This window comes from Erithacus rubecula (genome assembly GCF_903797595.1).
Source record: "Erithacus rubecula genome assembly, chromosome: 22".
NCBI lineage: Eukaryota > Metazoa > Chordata > Aves > Passeriformes > Muscicapidae > Erithacus > Erithacus rubecula.
Window position 1 is genome coordinate 1229211 of NC_136674.1, and position 18663 is coordinate 1247873.

The 18663-nt window shown below is 46.8% G+C and overlaps 1 protein-coding gene across 6 annotated transcripts in view; it reads left to right on the top strand.

Annotated features, from left to right (window-relative positions):
* Nucleotides 1-17769, top strand: part of SYNRG (synergin gamma) — a 35817-nt gene extending 18048 nt beyond the window's left edge. For 4 of the 6 annotated variants that reach the window (XM_079325289.1, XM_079325287.1, XM_079325290.1 and 1 more), the window contains 9 exons: nt 155-1099; nt 7578-8171; nt 8516-8679; nt 9299-9352; nt 10042-10138; nt 10289-10437; nt 12858-12968; nt 13500-13535; nt 14404-17769. In XM_079325289.1, coding sequence (XP_079181415.1) covers nt 155-1099; nt 7578-8171; nt 8516-8679; nt 9299-9352; nt 10042-10138; nt 10289-10437; nt 12858-12968; nt 13500-13535; nt 14404-14535 — 2282 coding nt within the window. In that variant the 3' untranslated portion in view covers nt 14536-17769. The remainder of the gene's footprint in view (nt 1-154; nt 1100-7577; nt 8172-8515; nt 8680-9298; nt 9353-10041; nt 10139-10288; nt 10438-12857; nt 12969-13499; nt 13536-14403) is intronic. The other 2 variants (XM_079325288.1, XM_079325292.1) reach the window with 1 other exon arrangement.
* Nucleotides 17770-18663: the final 894 nt, after the last annotated feature.

The following is an 18663-nucleotide window of genomic DNA, read 5'->3' on the forward strand; positions in this document are numbered from 1 at the left end:
GCAGTTCCGTGTGCATCCCGAGGCCTTTCATTTAAACAGTTTGTGTAAAACCTTCTGACACTGCATGAAATAATTTGCTGGCTTGCATGGTGTGAGTGTGCTGTGTTTGTTGTGCAGGGTTTAACTGTTGTTTTCTGCCTGTTCTCATTCCCAGGAGAGAACCTTGCAGAGTTCAAGCCCTCAGGAGCCGACGATGGTTTCACAGATTTCAAAACCGCTGACAGCATCTCCCCATTAGAGCCACCCTCAAAAGACAAAACCTTCCCTGCACCCTTCCCTCCTCTGCCTGCTCAGCCCAAACAGCCAACACAAGCCAAGCCCCCTTTGAATCTGGCAGACTTGGAGCTCTTTTCCTCTCCTGGAGAAAACAAGCAGCCATCCTTCCCACCTGCCTTCAACACCTCCAAACCGGGCTCCTTCCCCCCCCCACCCCTTCCATCCACCTCTGCCCAGCCAGCACCCAGCAAAACTTCAAGCTTAGCTGATGACTTTGGAGAGTTCAACCTTTTTGGGGAATTTTCTAACGGAGCATCAGCCAGTGGACAAGATGACTTTGCAGATTTTATGGCTTTCAACAACAGCGGCGGGTTCTCGGAACAAAAACCCGATGACAAATACAATGCACTCAAGCTGGAGGCCAGCCCTGCTGCTCAGGCTGGCTCCTCAGGCAGCACAGTGAAGGGTGGGCAGAGCTCTGCCCCCACTGCTACTCCCACCAAATATGACATCTTCAAGCAGCTGTCCCTGGAGGGCTCGGGAGCGGGGTTCGAGGAGGCCAAGGACAGCGCGCTCTCCTCCGCCAAGAGCGAGGATGACTTTGCTGACTTCCACTCCAACAAGTTTTCTTCCAGCAGCGCTGAGAAGTCACTGGTGGACAAAGTGGCAGCTTTCAAGCAGGCCAAAGAAGATTCAGCTTCAGTGAAATCCCTGGATCTGCCTTCCATCGGCGGCAGCAGCGTGGGCAAGGAGGACTCCGAAGACGCGCTGTCTGTTCAGTTTGACATGAAACTGGCTGATGTGGGAGGAGATCTTAAGCATGTCATGTCTGATAGCTCTTTGGATTTGCCAACAGTTAGTGGCCAGCATCCACCAGCAGCAGGTGAGGAACTGGTTAGATTGCTCTGGTAACGTAGGTGGTGCAGATTCTGTGTTCTCTGTGCTCAATTACAGTATTATGCACTCGTCTTTCAGTAGTGGGAGACTCCTCAGTGTGTGTCCCTGCCAGCCACGGCCCCTCAGCAGGGCACTCCTTAGTTTTTGTCTTAGAAGACTAGAAATAGAAATAGCTGGGACAGTTTGAACTCCAGGCCAGTTTATTTTTGAGATTTAACATCATCATACTGGTACCTGTTTGCTATTGGCACTTAAGGGACTGGAGTGGAAAATATCCCAGTGCTAACAATGTCATTCCATTTATATCTGCAAGATGATGGCAGAACCTCACTTTAATCTCTTCTTCTCCACAAAGCATTTGGCATGGGGGCTTCCCCCTGCTGGCACTTCCCAAGGGTCACTAATTGGGGCTGTTAATGAGAAGCTGACTAATCACCAACAGCACTGTTCTCCCCTTACAGTGGGGCTCAGTGTGGGTAGGCAGGATTTTGCAGGACTGCAGCTGTAGAGTGTTTCACACACCTTCCAGTGTTAAATCCCTCGTGGGAAGCATTGTGCCAAGGGGCTGCAAGTGCTGGTCTCATGATTGGGAGCTCTTGGATCTAAATTTAAACCATGAGACTTTCACTTTATCAGGTTTCCACCTTCTTTAATTTCCCTTTATGACAACATTCCTGAGGGAGTGAACTGACCATCTCTGACCTGATCACATATCATAAAACAAATTTCCCAAGTGTCCTGCTTTTTCTTTTCATATATACACAGGAGATAAGCTGTAGTTAAATGTTCTGTGGCCTTCAACAACATGGGAACCATTACTGTGTTCTAGGACAAGTTTTATGCAGTCAAAGGCTTTTCTGAACAGGGGGAACATACAAACTGTAAATGTAAAACCTCTTACTGCAAGAATTGGTTCTTTCCACATGAAATATTTCTTCCATTTTTTGCAGATATGGGTAGAGAAAAAAATATACAGTACTGTAATTTTGCATTATATGATATTTTTAAGTAGGGGAGAGAATTAAGTCGGCAACTTTGGTGTGGAAGATACTCTCTAACAGGGTACAAAATATCAGGAATAATTTATTAGCAAAGACATTTAATTTTCATATTACTGCTTGGGAAAACTTCAAGTTGAGTGAGCTGTCAAAAAGTAGCACCAACAGTGTATTCTTGAATGTTTACTTTGGGTTGAAAGCACTTTTTCCTAATATTTTTCTAGCCTCTTTTGGTGGTAGTTTGACTCCTGTAGCTCTTTCCAGGACATGTGCTTTTGCCACAGCAGCCCCTGATGAATAATTGCAGTTTGTGGCAGGAAAGTCTCTTTTTTTTTTGGTTTGTTTGAAGGGGTTAGCCCTTCATGTGCTTGTTGCTAAACTTTTGAACTCTGAAGTATTAATTAGAAGCTATTTTTATTAAACTTAAGTCTGTATTCTCCTATGGTGCCAAGTTAGTTGTTACTCCAAGAGGGAGAGTTTTGCTCCATTTAACTGTTTGGATTTGGTAGCAGGATGTGCTGTGGACACTCTGCTACAAACACTCCTGTGCTCATGTGTTCCTTTCTGTGTGTTTGATGCATTCCAAGCTGTGAACTGCTGATAGTCAAGTGTTGTTTTTTTTTCCTTTTTTTTTTTCAGTTTACACCAAGTTAAAAAGCAGATTTACATTTTTTTTTTTCTTTTTTCCTCATCGTTTCCTTCGAGCTGTAAAATCTAATGTTACAAAAGGGACAGTATCCCTCTGTCACCTCACTGCTGGGAAATGGGAGATGGTGTCACATCTCCAGGGGAGCAGCAGCAGGACAGAGGTGTTTGTCCCTTGGCTCTGAGTTTGACATTTGTAGCCTCCAGGTATGGGCAGGTAGGTGCTTTTGCTGGGAATTAGGGAGAAATCCTTGCCTTGCTTCCCATGCCATGTGGTCTCTTGGGGGGGGTTCAAGGTTTCCAGTTTTTCTCTCTCCCAAGGGGATACACAGTCTCTAAACTCTGAACTCTCTGTGTGGAAGGTAAATGATACTAATGTTGATTTCTCTTGCATTTATTCCATATAACCCTTTGAGCACTGGCTGCATGCTGTTAGTTTTAACCAGGCTGCTTCTTTGACACCAAATTTACTTTTCACTCTGAGTTGAGAGCATCTGAATGAGCACCTGCTCCTGTTGGGTGAACCTGGTTTGTTCTTCCTGCCAAAGGTTGCAGCAAGAGGAGCCCTGCCCTCAAAGGGTTATCTGCTGCACTGACACACCTGTAAAGTACCTTTTTCTTTGGCATTACTGGAGATTCTCTGTATATTTTAATCTAACTTCAGGTTTTTTTGCTGCTTTTTCTAATGTCTGATTTCAACTAAACATTTCCTGTGTGAATGTGCCTTTTCAGATCTGCTTTGATATCTCTCTTCTGCAAGTATTGACCTGCATGCTTTACTCTGATACAGCCCTCCCAGCTCCTCTGTATCACTATCTTTTGTGATCTGTAAGTCCTGCTGTGTTAATAAATATTATCTTGGCATATTTTGAAAACGTGGGGATGTGTGTGATTTGTTGCAAACCAGCAATGTATCTCCTTTTCCTCAAAAACACAGAGTTTGAGGTTCTATATCCCCTTAAGTGCCTTTCTCTTGCAAGCAGGGTGTGGGTGAGCTTCTTTCTCCTCTTCCAGCACTTTGACCTTGCTCCCTGTGACCTTCTGAATCTTTACATATCAGCCTAAATAATATTTTTTCCAAAGATCTGTGTTTGAGAGGGATGGAGTGGAGGAAATGTGTGGTGGCAAGGTTGTTTCTGGGAGTTGGCACTGAAAAACTGTGTTGCTATCTAGACTTTTATAAGCAGAACCACACTGTGTAATATTCTGATATTTATTTAATTAATCCAGTGTGACTTAACCAGAATCCCAAAGGAAATTTTCCATTTGGGAAGTTCTGCCTTCTAAGTATTGAAACTTTCAAACATGAATGACAGCTGCAAATTGTGACCTGCAATTATGTCACTGACAGCTTGGGATCAGCATCAAAGTAGCAGACAAGGTAAAAAGCTAAAAATAATTGAGATGTGGAATAGTTAAAATGTTGTGGGCTTCTGGAATTGCCACAAGAGGAGAAACCAGCCCAGGAAGCAGAATTCAGCTTTTCTTTACTCTGAGCTGGAGAGACTTTAAAAGGGAAAAAAAAGGGAGAAAACCACACCAGCTCTCCTTGGTTCTGGAGATCAGTAGGTTGTGCCCAGCCCTAAAGATTTTTAAAGCAAAGCTCTGAACATAAAACTGAGACCTAATTCTGCAGTTTGTGTTTGTTCAGCCAGCCATTCCTGGAGGAGGAGAGGAACGTTCATGACTGTATTTATCATGTTTTTGTCCAGGCCTGACAGATTGACTCCCTTGCTCTCTTTTGGGTTAATTCTGCACACAGAGAGCTCATCCAGCCTGGTTTTTGCTGGGAAGGCTGACAGGGAGGGTGTGGATGTGTTTGCCATGGCCTTCCCAAGGGCCTCTGTGGGACTGAGCTCCCAGGGGCAGCTCAGGGCTTTTATTGTGCTGTGAAACATTGTTCACCCTGATCATTTCAAAATATCCTGTGATTCCACAAGGTTTGGAGCCTTTTCTATTTCTTTCATTTTCATTTATCTTCCAGTCAGCATTCTTGATGGTTCCCACCTTAGCTACAGCCATGGGAATAATTCCCTTATTGTTAGCAGTTCCAGGCTGGCCCAGCTGACAGGTATGACACTGACAGCAGCAATGAAACTGTTCCTGCAGCCTCATCTCCTTTCAGCAGCAGGTAAAAGCCATGGGCAGGTGGCTCTGGGTTCCTGCTCAGCCTGCAGGGATGTTCCCAGGGTAACAGCACTGATGCTGCTCTGTGTCACCCTAACAACCACAACGTGACACCAGAGCCACATTTATTCAGCAGCCTTTAATATCCACTGAAATACAAAAACCTGAAAGTCTCCTCTGCTGGCTGAAATCCCTAAATTTATTCCAATGTCCCTGAATTGTCTTTCTCAGTTTTCTTCAGACAGTCACTAATGCTGTCAAGGGTTTTCCTTAAATGATTAAACTGTTGACACTGAAGGCTCCAGCTTGTAATTTGCCTCCAGCCAGAACTTAATCCTTGGTAGTTGAAATAAATTATTAGAGTTGGCTCAAATCAGGGGTGGCAAGTTTTTTTGTAGATGAGATAAGACTGGGAAACAGTATTTGAACTGTATTTCATCCTGCTGTGGGTTCCTTGCCAGGCTCTGCCTTGGCTGGCTCCTGCAGGTCCCAGGTGATGATCAGGCAGCTTGGACTTTGGGTTCCACATTTTTATTTTTCCTACATCTCTCTAAATTGTTTTAGGACTGCATGAGCTGTTAACACTGACTCTGAATGCAGTGTTTTTCCTGGAATATAATATTCCTAGGAAAAAGTTAATTCACTGGAGTGATCTGGAATTGTGCAAAAAAAAAAAAAAAATCGAGTGTGCAGAATGGAACCATTACATTTCACCTGAGCCCTTGCACCTCTCAGAGGTTTTGTGTCTGCCTGAATTCACACACAGAGAATCTTGACTCATAGTTTGTGAATAATTCAACTATTGTTCTGACCTATTGATTGCAGGTCAGTTCAGGATTCTCCTGGAGCCTGAGCCAGGACTGGATCAGCAGTGCCCTGACCCAGCCCTTTGGGATGTGTTTGCAGCTCAGAATCTTAGCAGCTACCAAAGGAATCATTCCCAAGAGGATGTGAGTGTGCAGATCCCGGGTGGGATCCTCACTGCTCCCTTTCTGCCCCAGGGAGCACCAAACAATGGAGGCTCAGATCTTTGCTGGGTTCTGGAGTGGACACGGAGCAGAAGGCAGAGGTTGGCTGGTAGCTGGTGCTGTGTGCAGGATCCCAGCTCTGGTTACAGCTGCCTCAGTGTGGGAGCTGCTTCTGGCTCTCTCTCTCATGCCAAGCTTTCCTTTCCCTCCTTTAAACAAAAACCTGAGAGCACAGGGTGTGGTCTGAGGTGATAAATCACCGACCCCTCTGGCTCCTTTCACCTCAGAGCCTTTCTGTGCCGGGATTTCCTCTGTTTGCCCTCTGCACATCCACAGCTCTTGGCTGTGTGCAGGCTTTGGGGTGCCCCCATGGAAAAGGGGCAGCTGCAGGAGGGCCCTGGGGAGGAGCTGATGGACACATGGCTGTGGCCATGGAATGCACCACTGTGCTGTGTGTGTTGGGTTTTCATCAGCCAGGGATGTGGGTCATGCCTGCAGCCTGGCCTGCTCTCCCCTTCCAGTGAGATGGATAAACCAAGGCAGCAATGCTTTGTTAGAATGATTTAATCCTCAGGCTGGTGTGAATGCAGTGAATAAAGAGGACAGCTGGGAAATCAGCCTGTTCCCACTGTGGCTGGGTCAAAGCCCAGTGTGCCAGCCCAGCACCAGCATCTCAGCCCCAGTGAGGCTCAGGAAAAACAAAATTTTGTGCTCTGGGTTTGCTGTCCCTGCAGCTGCTGGACCCCAGGCATTGAGCAGCAAATTAATGCAAACTGACAATTGTTCCTGCTGGAAAACAACCCCAGATGTAGGATAGGGCTGGTTTGCTGGGGAGGGGGTCCATGGCCAGCCCCTGGCTCTGTGTGCCTTGGCTGGGCTCAGTCTCAGCCTGCAGGTGAAAGATCAGTGGGGTGGGAGCAGCTCCAGGCACTGCAGGCCCTGATCCCACACCTGCCCCTGGCAGGGAGAAGAACCTATTGGGCCATGTAATCACCAGGTGGGTAAAAATGTTTGGAGCTTTCTGCAAAATAATTGGATTTTCTCTAGACTTAGCTGTTACAAACTATTTATTCAGTTAAAACATGATCTCTGCAATATCCCTGTCAGTGCTGGCACCTGAAGTCTGACGAGTCGGCGCTGCAGGAGCCCTGATAAGCTCCAACAGGATTTCTAGGCTTTTTTAGATCCTCACAGCACATTTTTATACATTATTTGTATCAAAGCATGAATATAAAATTAAAGTGTATTAATGCTTTATCAGAGGAATGGAAAAGTCAGCCCAGTCTTCTGTGTGGTTGGATTTGATAAGATGAAATGATGCATTAAAAGTGTTTGAGTTGTAACATTTATATTTTGATTGTAGATTCTGCAGCCAGAAAACTCAACTGGAGATCTGTGTAGCCTGGACTGGCCAGAAACTTTTTTATTTTAGTGTTCCCCTCACTACCATAGCATGGTGACTGTGTTCCTTCACTGCCATAGTGGTTTGGTGTAAGACAGCATTCAAAGGTCAAGGCTTGCATTCACTGAACAGAGAAATTTTTGTATGAAATGCTGGGTTATTTTCCAGATTATTTTGGTGCAAACTGCAGTCCAAGCCTCAGTGAGCCAGCAATTCACTGTGTTTGTTCCTGCAGCTCCTCCAGGCTCTCGGCGAGCTGCTCTTAGGCGGCGTGGAGAGTTTGGGGTTTGAAGTTCAGCTGCTAATTGTGGGGGTTTGTTTCAGATGTGGATGACTTAAAGGGAGGCCCGTGTGGAAGCTGCCACAGTGGCTCTGCAGTCAGCAGCCTGGCGAGCTACGACTGCTCTGGCTCCGACAGGGACGACGTCCAGCCGGCCAAGAGACTCTCCTGCCTCTCGGGGAGCGGCTCCTCCGCGGCCACCTCGCTCCTCCAGAAGAAGGAGACCTTGTTTGGCAGCTCAGAAAACATCACCATGACAACAGTTTCCAAAGTGACAACCTTCTCCAGCGAGGATGCTTTGCAGGATGTTCCTTTCCCAGCCTTTGCAAACTTCAAGGAGTCGGGGCCGGTGTCCAGCGCTCCGAGCGACGACGACGTCGGCGATTTCGGGGACTTTGCCAGACTTGCCTCGGATGCTCAGGATGCAGCAGCAGCTGACACAGCCCTGGGGGCTGATTTCCTCCCTGGAGTCTCCTCTGAGCTGCACAGAGAGGCCACGGATGACTTCGGAGAGTTCCAGAGTGAAAAACCGAAAATCAGCAAGTTCGACTTCTTGGTGGCAACTTCCCAAGGCAAGGTGAAATCCAGTGAGGAGATGATCAAGAGTGAGCTGGCCACCTTTGACCTGTCTGTGCAAGGTAAGCCTGCCCGCAGTGCAGACACCTCATGATGCATCTGCTGATTTTCCTAATTGAATTATAAATTAGCTAATGGGGATTATTCCAAAAGCTGCTGGAAACGACCCGAATCTTCTCATTGATTTCTGTGGCATTTGGAGCAGGTCTTTTTCTACAAGGAAAATATTTGTTGTGCTAAAAGCCTGTAAGAACTGAGGGACTGGGGAAAGCTGCAGCAGTCATTGAGTAAAGAGAAATATTTATTCTTCTGGCAGAACGGGACAACCCTTGCCGCCACTTCATTCATTTTAAACAGCCTGGATCTTTGCAGTAAAGAAATCACTTTTTCCAACCTGACTTTTTAGGGTCTCATAAGAGGAGCCTGAGCCTGGGGGACAGAGAGATCAGTCACTGCTCCCCTGTGCCAGCCCTGGAGCAGCCCTTCAGGGACCGCTCCAACACCCTGAGCGAGAAGCCAGCGCTGCCCGTGATCAGGGACAGGTACAGGGACCTGACTGGGGAGGTGGAGGTAAGGAGCTGCAGCACACCTGAGCCAGCAAGGGCTGCTGTACCCAGCCTTTGGGGTATGGCTGTGACTGTGGGAGTGCATTGGGTGTTGTGAGTGGAACCTGGGAGTTGCTCTCTCACATCTTTAAAGAATGTTGTCTGAAACTCAGAATCGCTTGACCTTGCAGCTTTAGTTTATGACTGGAAATTAGTTACAGTTTAAATCTAATCCCTGCTTTGGCAGAGACTGTTTGCTTTTGGGAAATGGAATCACTTTTTGGCTTTGTGGTAGTTATTTCTCTTGTTCATCCTGAGGAGAGATGGGAAAAGGACTCAGATTAAATTCTGCTAATCCCCATTGCTAGAACAGCAGACTGTAACAAATGTGTCAGGAGGAGATGTGTGCAATGAAACCTTTTACCCACTCCTATATGTTCTCCTTTTGAAACTGATTCTCACTCCCAGAAATCAAATTCTAGAGTTCAGGTGCATAGAGAGTCTGGAAAAAATGAGAAGTTAGGAACAGATCTGATCTGCAAATAGTCTTTTAAAGCACCTGCCTGCTGTGTGTCTGCTGTGTAGGAGAGAGGGAGGGAAATGTGTGTGGGAACAAGACTGAGCCTGTCCTTGCTTTGCTCTAGGAGAGTGAGAGATATGCCTATGAGTGGCAGAGGTGCCTGGAGAGTGCCCTGCAGGTGAGTGTGACACCTCCTCCTCCTCCTGCAGCACCTGCCTCACTCAGGCTTTGACACCAACAGGCAGAGAAAGTGTGGGAATCAGCCCTGGGAATTACAGCTTTTAAACCAAAAGCTGCCACCTCCTCAGCTAAGCACCCTACACTAATCTCCCTGTCTCTGGGGATTAGTTTGGCTTTTCCCTAAATATTCCAGCTCTCTGCTTAGTGGGGTGGTGCTGTGTTTGGGTGCCCAGTGCTGTGTGTTCAGGGCACTGGTACCAGTGCCTGGCTCCTCAGGGCTTCCTCAGGGCCAGAGCTGCTGATGTGCTGTGCCCAGGGACCATTCATGTGCTGCTGTCAGATATTTCACACCAGATCTGTGCTCCTTTAACATTTCTTCTTTGCATTGGTGAATTAGAGAGCCCAAATTGTGAATGCTCTGAATTAGACAGCAAGGCATGCCTGCTCTTAAAACTCTTATTTTGGCAATGAAAATATTGGGGGGAATACATTAAGGTTTTAAATGTTCATACTTTCCCTTGATCTACTTAAACAGGAGTGTATAAAAACATCTAATGGAGTGTGGCAATCATTTCTTGTTTAATTTGCCTCCTTTGCTGAATAACAGTTTCTGCTGGGGGCAGTCTTGTTTGTAGTGATTATTTAAAGATAGAAACCTCATCATTTTATGAAATTCATTTCCACCAGGTCATAAAGAAAGCAAATGACACCTTAAATGGAATCAGCAGTTCATCTGTTTGCACTGAAGTTATCCAGTCTGCTCAAGGCATGGAATATTTACAGGGTAAGTTTGAATTTTCCATCCTAAAAACAGGAATATAGAATCACTCTTCCCCACATTGGCATTATTTTTAATCTTTGCCTGCATGTGGATAATGAAGAACTCTTCTGCCAAAGAAATTCAACTCAATCCTCTCCTGTTTTCCATCCACAGGGGTTGTTGAAGTCTACAGAGTAACAAAGAGGGTGGAGCTGGGCATCAAAGCAACTGCAGTTTGCAGTGAGAAGCTGCAGCAGCTGCTGAAGGATATTGATAAAGTGTGGAACAACCTGATCAGCTTCATGTCCCTGGCTGCTCTCACGGTAGGACCCAGAAAAATCTGCCTGGTTACTAAAACAAATGTCATCATTTTATTTAAAGAGGCTTTGCAGGGTCTGCTGACTCAACAGTTTGTGTTTATTCTCTTGGAAAATGGAAATGAACTTATTTGTGAAAGCCAGTTTAAAACCCTCTAAGAAAACTGTTATTTATGGACAAACATGATGTTGTCTTAGTACCTTGACTATTTAGGTGATATCCTGGGTGTCTGTGGACACCTCCAGTAAGGCAAATTTAATAAAGTCCAAATAAGCCATTTTACCAAGCCAGAATGACATGGACATGGCTTGTTTTTTAAAAAGCCCTTGGCTTTAAATCTCACAATTCCATAACACACAGTACAGGAACAACTAAACTGTTCTGCACTTGGAAATGCCTGAGTTTGTTTTGGTTCCTGCCACAGACTAAACAGCTTTTCCTGCTCTGCACTGCCAGGACCAGCTCCCAGCCTGGTAGGAGCTGGAGAGAGGGGGACAGGCAGGGATGGCCCTGCATCCCTTGGGAAGGGTCTGCAGAGGAGCTGGGAGGGAGAGGAGCACACAAATAGAAGGCAGCAAAACCACCCTGCCATTAAATACCCTGTGGGGATTGTGTTGCAGGAGATCCCATGTGCAAAATGACTTTTTAGCCAGGGCAGAACTCCTGCCTGTGGGGGATCCCCCATCTGGGGTGCTCTGTGTTGGCTGGCACAGTGGGTCCCTTTGGCTCTGCACATCCAGGGAGCCTCCAGGATCAGCCCAGCATTACCTTGGGGAGTTTCCACTGAGCTCTTTCATTTGTGGCTTCCTCCCTGCACTGCAGCTGTGCCCACAAAAGGCTTTTCCTTCCCAACAAACACTCATTTATGAGCAAGGCTTGGAATTCTTGGTTTCTGCTTGAAACACCCATTTCCAGCTCACAGTCATTCCCTGCAGGGCAGGTAGTAGAAATGATCTGTCCCTTTTTTACACACCTTTTGCACATTTTAAACCTCCCCAGGTGTTTTGGTGATGTCCTGTGCTGCACAGAGCCTGCCACCCTGGGAAATTTGTATCCTCAGCATTTTCCTGCCTGGCAGAGGGAGGTGACAGACCTGGAATCACCTGGCTGAGCCCTGGCATTGTTGGCAGGAACAATCCCAAGAGCTACCAGGATCTTTTCCTAATTTAAACAGGTGGATTAAAACACAGTTGCTAAAGGGCTTTTCCTTGGAAGATTACAGGGATTACCTGAAAGTCCAAAGCCACAGCAGCTCCTGGCTGGTGGCTCCAGCTGAAGTTTCAGCACACCAGGAGCTGCAAACAGTGACTTCTCACCAGCTGAACTTCCCAAAACCAGGGACTCAATTCCCCACATCTCCCATTTTCTTGCTGCTCTTCCCCAGGGTGGAGCCCACACCTCTGCTGTTACACTCAGGGATCCTAAATGATGCAGAAGTGCCAATTAACTGCAGGGAAGGATTCCAGCTCCCAGGCTTGTGCTTGGAAAGGTTAATTTTATCTTTTAAAGGATTTTGTTGCAAGGTAATTTTATGCACAGCCTTGTGGTTTTTCACAGCAAATTGCAGGATGACCTTCTCATTTGCTTCACTCATGCAGTTGGTAAACAAATATTAGAGTGCCTTTATTAATTTGATTGATCTGTTTAGAGATTAAAGGGTGTTGTTTTTTTTTCAGGGTTCCAATTATTCTCCAGCCATTCAGCAGGGCAGTGTGAGCAGCATACCCAGAGTGTGGATTAAGACACACATGGCCTGGCATCACACTGTTTTTTAAGCTTCCTGCATTTCTAATCTTTGCTTTTATCTGCATTACTATTTTCATGTAAAATCTGAACAGTTTTGTATCACCCTTTTGCAGTGTTTTAATTGACCATTTATCCTGTGGCTGAAATGTGAGGTTAAGTACTGGAAAAGTGACCACATTAATTTATTATTTACAGGTTTCTTCTCCCACCCTTTGCCTCTCTTTAATCTGAGCTTCTGTTTGGTGGCCTGAATCCCATGGTTTGGTAAACCTTAATATCCCATTTTGTACTGCTCTGCCATACTGTAGGTTCAAAAAGAAACCCAAAAGAGAAAACCAGCTGCATTTTTTTGCTGTTTTGGAGGCCAGGACAAGGAGCTCTGCTGCAGCCACCTCCCCACAGCTGCACAAACAGCTGCAGATCCTCTGTTTGCCTTCCCCCAGTGCTCCTTCCCCTTTGGCAGTGGGAATGTGCAACTCAAGAATTCCTTCCTTTGTAGTCGAGGCCTTTTTTTAAGAACTGGAGTGTTTTAAATTAGTGCTGATGGAGGTGGCAGGTCCATCCTGACAGCTTTGATGATTGCCACCCCTGCCTCTTGCTGCTCAGTCATTTTTATCTTGGTGTCTGAAATTCTGTCAGGCACTGCACATGTCCAAATGTCCCTGTGTCCTTTCTTCAGCCAGATGAGAACTCCCTGGATTTCTCTTCCTGCATGCTACGCCCAGGCATTAAAAATGCCCAGGACCTTGCCTGTGGGGTGTGTCTCCTAAATGTGGATTCCAGGAGCAAAGTAAGTGTGCTGCTTCAACTCCTTTGCAATTTCCAGTCTGGCCTTCCATTCACAGAGCCCCAGCCTGGCCTGGGCTGGGAGGGAGCTCAGAGTTCATCCAGTGCCATGGGCAGGGACTCCTCTACTGCCCCAGGCTGTCCAGTCTGGCCCTGGGCACTTCCAGGGATGGGTGTACTGAAAAAACCTTCATGGTTATCATTTAGAAACTCTCACCTGTAGATGGGTCTCAGTAAAATCTTATAATGGAGTGCCCAGTGTTGCTTGGGCTTTGGTGTGACACAGCTGTGGAGAAAGGGCTGAGTTTAATTGTTGGTAATGAGCAAGAAACTGGGGTACTAAGATTTTCAAAAGTATACATATTTTTTAACAAATAAAAATCTTTTAATGGTTTTTCTTCACAAAATGGCTCAGCAGAGGGGACTGCTGCCATTAGCAGAGCTGGGAGGGGCTCCCAGGACATGTGCAGAGCTGTGCCAACCAGTTAAAAACAGAGGCACTTTTCCTGACTCTCTGGTTTCAACATTATTTCAGAAAGAAGAGAAACCTGTGGAAGAACTTCCCAAGAAAGTATGAACCTGTAAAAAAACATTCTTTCTAGACTCATTCTTCTTGAGTGTGGAAGGCTGAGCTGCTGATGGGCTCTCAGCTGTCATTCTCAATCATTAATCCTCTTCTCCAGTGGTGTTTTGTGGCAGTTAACCCTTGATCTGACCAACTAACATGCTCCAGAGCCTCCCTGTCTGTCTGCATGCCTGTCCCTCGTGCCCAGCTCTCTGCTTTTGTGCTCCTTCTGTTGTGTGCTAGAAAATCCCTGAGTTCCTGGATTTGTAGCAGGAGAGGGGGGGATTTCAGGGGCTTTGTGCTAGAAATATTGACTTTTGGCTTTGTGTAGCAGGCAGTGGCATTTTTAGAAATCTCTGCAGGAAATCCAGGGTGTGGAGAGCAGGGCTGGGATATTTTTTTAAAGAGGGAGCTGTGAGGCATTGGAAAGTATCTCCTAGCAACAAACTGAGGTGCTTTCAGCCTGTTCATGGCTTCACACACTCACAGGCTCCTATTGTAAAGCAGCTTCAATTAACTGGAGGAAGTGGCTCAAATTCAACCTGAAATAACACTGATAGCAAGAATTGCACCTGCCTAACCCACAGCCAGGCTGGAGCCAGGGGAATAAATGCAGGAGCTGTCTGCTGGCAAGCAGCACAAGCTTTTCCTTGGGTAGGGAAGCAGAAGAGGCAGGAACAAGGTGAGTTAGTGCAGGGTCAGGCCAGGGCTCCTCCCTCCCTGCAGGTGCAGCTTGGCTCAGGTGTGGTGCTGGAGGTTTTGTGCACCTTCAGCAGTCAGAGCTGGTGGGGTGCAGTGCCCTGTGCTGTTTCCACTCTGTGTTCAGGCCCTGGAAGGGATCAGATTGTCACACTTGTTTCCATTCTCCTTGCAGGCCTTTAACTCAGAGACAGATAACTTCAAGCTGGCCTACGGGGGGCACCAGTACCACGCCAGCTGTGCCAACTTCTGGATCAACTGCGTGGAGCCCAAACCCCCAGGGCTGATCCTGCCTGACCTGCTCTGAGAGCAGCTGCAGCTGGGGCTCCCTGCAGGGCCTGGGGTGGCTGCTGTGCTGCACAGGCTGCAGCTCAGGGCTGGAAATGGCTGGGGTTGATTTTTGGACAAAAAGTCCAAGGATTTCACTGTTGCAGACGGTGAAGAATTCACTTGTAATGGCCAAGGTTTCAGAAGTAACTGGAAAATATGGGAAAAAAAAGTGGCATTTTAGTCTTTCTGAAGATGAAAACGTTATCCTGTGGAAAAGCAGCTTGGTAACCATGTGCACAAACCTGGGAGAGGCCAGCATGGAGCTTCCCAGAGAACCTGGAATGCTGGGCTGATTTGCATAGAAAAAAAACCCACTTAAATACTTGAAGTCTGTATTTGCAAGCAAATCTTTTCCTTAACGTTTCTGGGACATGGACCTTGATGTTCTTTGAGTATTTGCTGCTGTGATATCACAGCACATGAGTCACAGCAGCATCCAGGCAGAATGAATTCCTGACTCAGAAGGAGCTGCTGGGTGTTTGTGCTTCCACTGCTCTGTGCTGGAAGTTGTGCTGGATGCAGAGCTGGTTACTGCTGGAAGGTGAGGACTGGAAAACTGTTGTAATTTTCCCTGTGCTGTGTGGATTCTGTAGTGCAGGCAGCTGGAGTTTAAACCTCACTGTTGTAAGTACAGCTAAACTTCCCTGGATCTGTGCTGAGCTCCAGGTAGGGTTTTGTCTCTCCTGACCTTTTGGGAGCTGTGTGGCTGCAGCACTGCTGAGAGCTGCACTCTGCTGATGCAGCACATCTGCTGCTCTGTAGATTCTTTCCCTTTTTTGGCTGTGGAGATGCTGCTCCTGATGGGATGGGATGGCTGGTGTGACTCTGCTGCTACCTGTAGCAACGTGTTCCTGTGACTCAGAGCTGGCAGCACGAGGTGCCTCCTGCAGCAGGGAGTGGGATTTAACACCCAAAGGGATTTAACCCTGGAATTTGGTGGTCTCAGCAAGCTGTTTAGAGCATGGTGTCCCTGCTGGTCCCTGGCTTTTGCAGGTGCCTCTCTGGACAGGTTTGTGTCACTAAATGTTACCTGTGCATCTCAAGTACCTGGTTCCTCCTTCAGATCCAATATCCAGGGGACAGAGCAGTCAGTGGATTTTAAACCTGTGGGAGCTTCATGGTGTTACAAGAGACATCCCACAATCCTGTCTAGGTCTGCAGGGAATTAGGTGAGGTGTAAATCCACAGGGCACAACTTCCTCCTTAATTCTGTGGCTCAGATCTGTCCCTTTCCTCCAGAGATCTCAAAGCTTCTCCAAGTTAATCCTGCCCCCATTACAAGTGCCTGACACTGACCTGTGGTTATTTGCTGAAACAGAAATGACAATGAGGAAAATGATGCTTTGTATTTAAAAAACAAACAGGCTTAGTTAGACAGAGCTATTAATTAGCCCAAATGAAAGAATCTTGGCTCAGAGGTGTCTGGCTCCTTCCTCACACCAATTACAATAAATCTCCTTGCTCCCTCAAATTAGCTCATTCATGAAATAAAGCACCCTGTGCCTCCAGCTGATCCAGAGGCAGATTTCCTCTGCTGTGCTTCCCACATCCTGCCCAGGAATTACCAAAAAAACCAGGGAAGCAACTCCTTGCTTCTCTGCCATTCATTTATTAGGTGGGAAAGAGCCCCAGCAGCACAGCCTGTGCCCACAGCCCTTGTTTTCCAGGCTGAGCCCTGTTTTCCAGCCCCTCTCCAGCTGCCACAGGAGTTTGGGGCCAGGGAGCCCCTGCAGCTCCTCTCCAGTGGCTGGGAATGCTGTGCTGGGAAAAGGGGCTTTGCTGGCAGCCTGCCTTTCCACCACAGCTCCCCAACACTTTGCTGGAGAGGAATTTTTTCCCCCCTAATCAAAAGAAAATGCCACAATTAAGAGGTCATGGTGTGAAATTTAAAGCAGCAGCTGTATTGTCACAGGAGCATCTTGCAGGGCTGGTTTTTCTGTAGCTGTTACCAGCTCAGCCCCTCTCTGAGCTGCAGCCCACGAGGCTTTTGGCCATTTTTGGACATTTACAATTCCAAGTGCAGCAGAGCTGGCTGAAGGGTGGCACAGCAGGGAGAGCTGCAGGGACCATCCCTGGCTCTGCTCCAGCAGCCATGGGGGCACAGGCAGGGTTTGCATGGAGATCCCTCCAGAAAGGAGGATCAGCTGCAGGTCCCAGTCATTCCAGTGACTCACTGGAGCATTCAGCATCTCTCAGTTGTTGCCAGCCAGAGCCCAGTGTCCTTCCAAGCTGTATCCAAGGTGACAGGATTGTCACAGCCCACCTTCCCCTGCTGCAGGCCCCTGGACAGTGTCAGACCTTTTCCTGCATGGATTCTCTCACTGGAAAAGAGAAATGAGATTTTCTTTGCTTTTTTAATCTGTGTGTAGATAGGTAAAAGGGGCTGCCTTGGTGTGAGAGGTGGGGTTTCTGTCTCTTTGTGTATATTTGGAGTTCTGAGGAATTATTTGCTCAGTTATTTAATGTATTTATGGCTTAACCCCCTTGTGTTCCTGGTGCTTCCATGTCGTGGCAGCTTCTCCCTGGTGCTGGGGCTGCTGCAGCCTCTTCCTGCCCCTCCCTCCTCCTGTGGGGCTCTGAGTCCCTGCACAGCCACCTCTGCCCTGGCAATTGTCACCTCCTGCACTCCCACCCCGGGGACTTTTCCTCCCTGGCAGCTTCTCCTGCCTGGGTTTGGTGGGAGCAGCTCTGGAATCCTGCAGGGTGTGGGAGTGAGGGTGAAATTCAGCCCAGGCTGGGCAGGAGCTCATGGAAACCCCATGGAATGTTCTCAGTCCTGTCAGCTACACTGGGAATCACAAACTTGAAACAAAACCTGCCTTTCCAATAAAAGCTGCTATTGTACAAACTGCTGCTTTGGATTTACTTTTAATTCTGCACCTGTATTTAATTCCAGCTCTCTGTGTTAAAATAGGAATGTCATCATTTTATGAAGAAGAGCAATCAGAAAACTTCTCTTTCTATTGTGATTCTTCTCCTGCCTTCTGGGCAAATGTTGTTTTTCTTCCAGAAGTGGTTTTGTGATTATTATTTGGAGCTGTTTGGGTTTGTGCTGTGCTGGAGTTGCTGCTGATATTTTTAAATCCAATGAGAGTAAGTGTTATTAATTGACTTTAGTACCTTGTTTACTCCCTTAATTCCTGCAATGATTTATAAATCCTGTGTTGAGATTCCAACCTGGTGTTCAATAAAAAGCTCGTTTCATATCTGACCAGCCTGGGAAGCTGAAATATTTATATCATAATGTAGTGAAACCTGCTCTGTGGCTGGCATGGGGAAGGTGTCTTGCCAAATATTGGAAGATATAAAATGTTTTTCAGACAATTAAGATGCCATTTGGAAGAGCCTGTGGGGAGCAGGAGAAGGTGTGTTCCCCTCAAAGCCAGTGGGTGTGCTCAGAGCAATCCAAGCTGCACCAGGGCTCTCTCTTCTTTGCCTCCTGTAGATTTGAGAATGGAATAAAAGCTGGATTTTTACAATTGTGTAAAGTCTTTTGCTGTAGTGAATACAAGAGGAGCCTTTGCAGTGAAATCCCCACAAGCACTAACACTGTCCCATAACCTGGAATGGGGATTTCAGGTGAATTCTTTGTTTCCTCATGGGCTTTATTAGGCAATTTCACCTTTTATGGGTGTAACTTTGCCTTGTGTTTAAAGTCAGCCCTTCTTGGCTGAACATCAGCACCTCCCTCTCCCCTCAGTCCTCCAGCAGTGTGTGTAAAGTCTATAGAATAATTCAAAATGCAGAATTTTCAACCTTCCATTTTTTATGCCAAAAATGCTGTTAGACCCTGCTTTGCCCATTTTTAGGTAAAGTTTAATTTTGTGAGCAGATTTCAGTTTTTAGCATTTTTTCCCCTTTAAAATGTCATGTGTTGGAACGTGTCCAGACCAGTGATTAAGCTTGATTTTTCACTCTCTAGTTCCTCACTTACCATCTCCCTGGCTTTAGTTTAACTCCTGATAAATTGGGGAGATGAGTCTGCAGTGTCTGCCTGCCACTGGAACCTGAGCTGGGAGCAAACCTCACCTTGATTTCAGTGGGGCAAATCTCATCTGGAGAAGCAGAAAACATCCTTCAGCCAGAATTGTTTAAAGGCACTGCT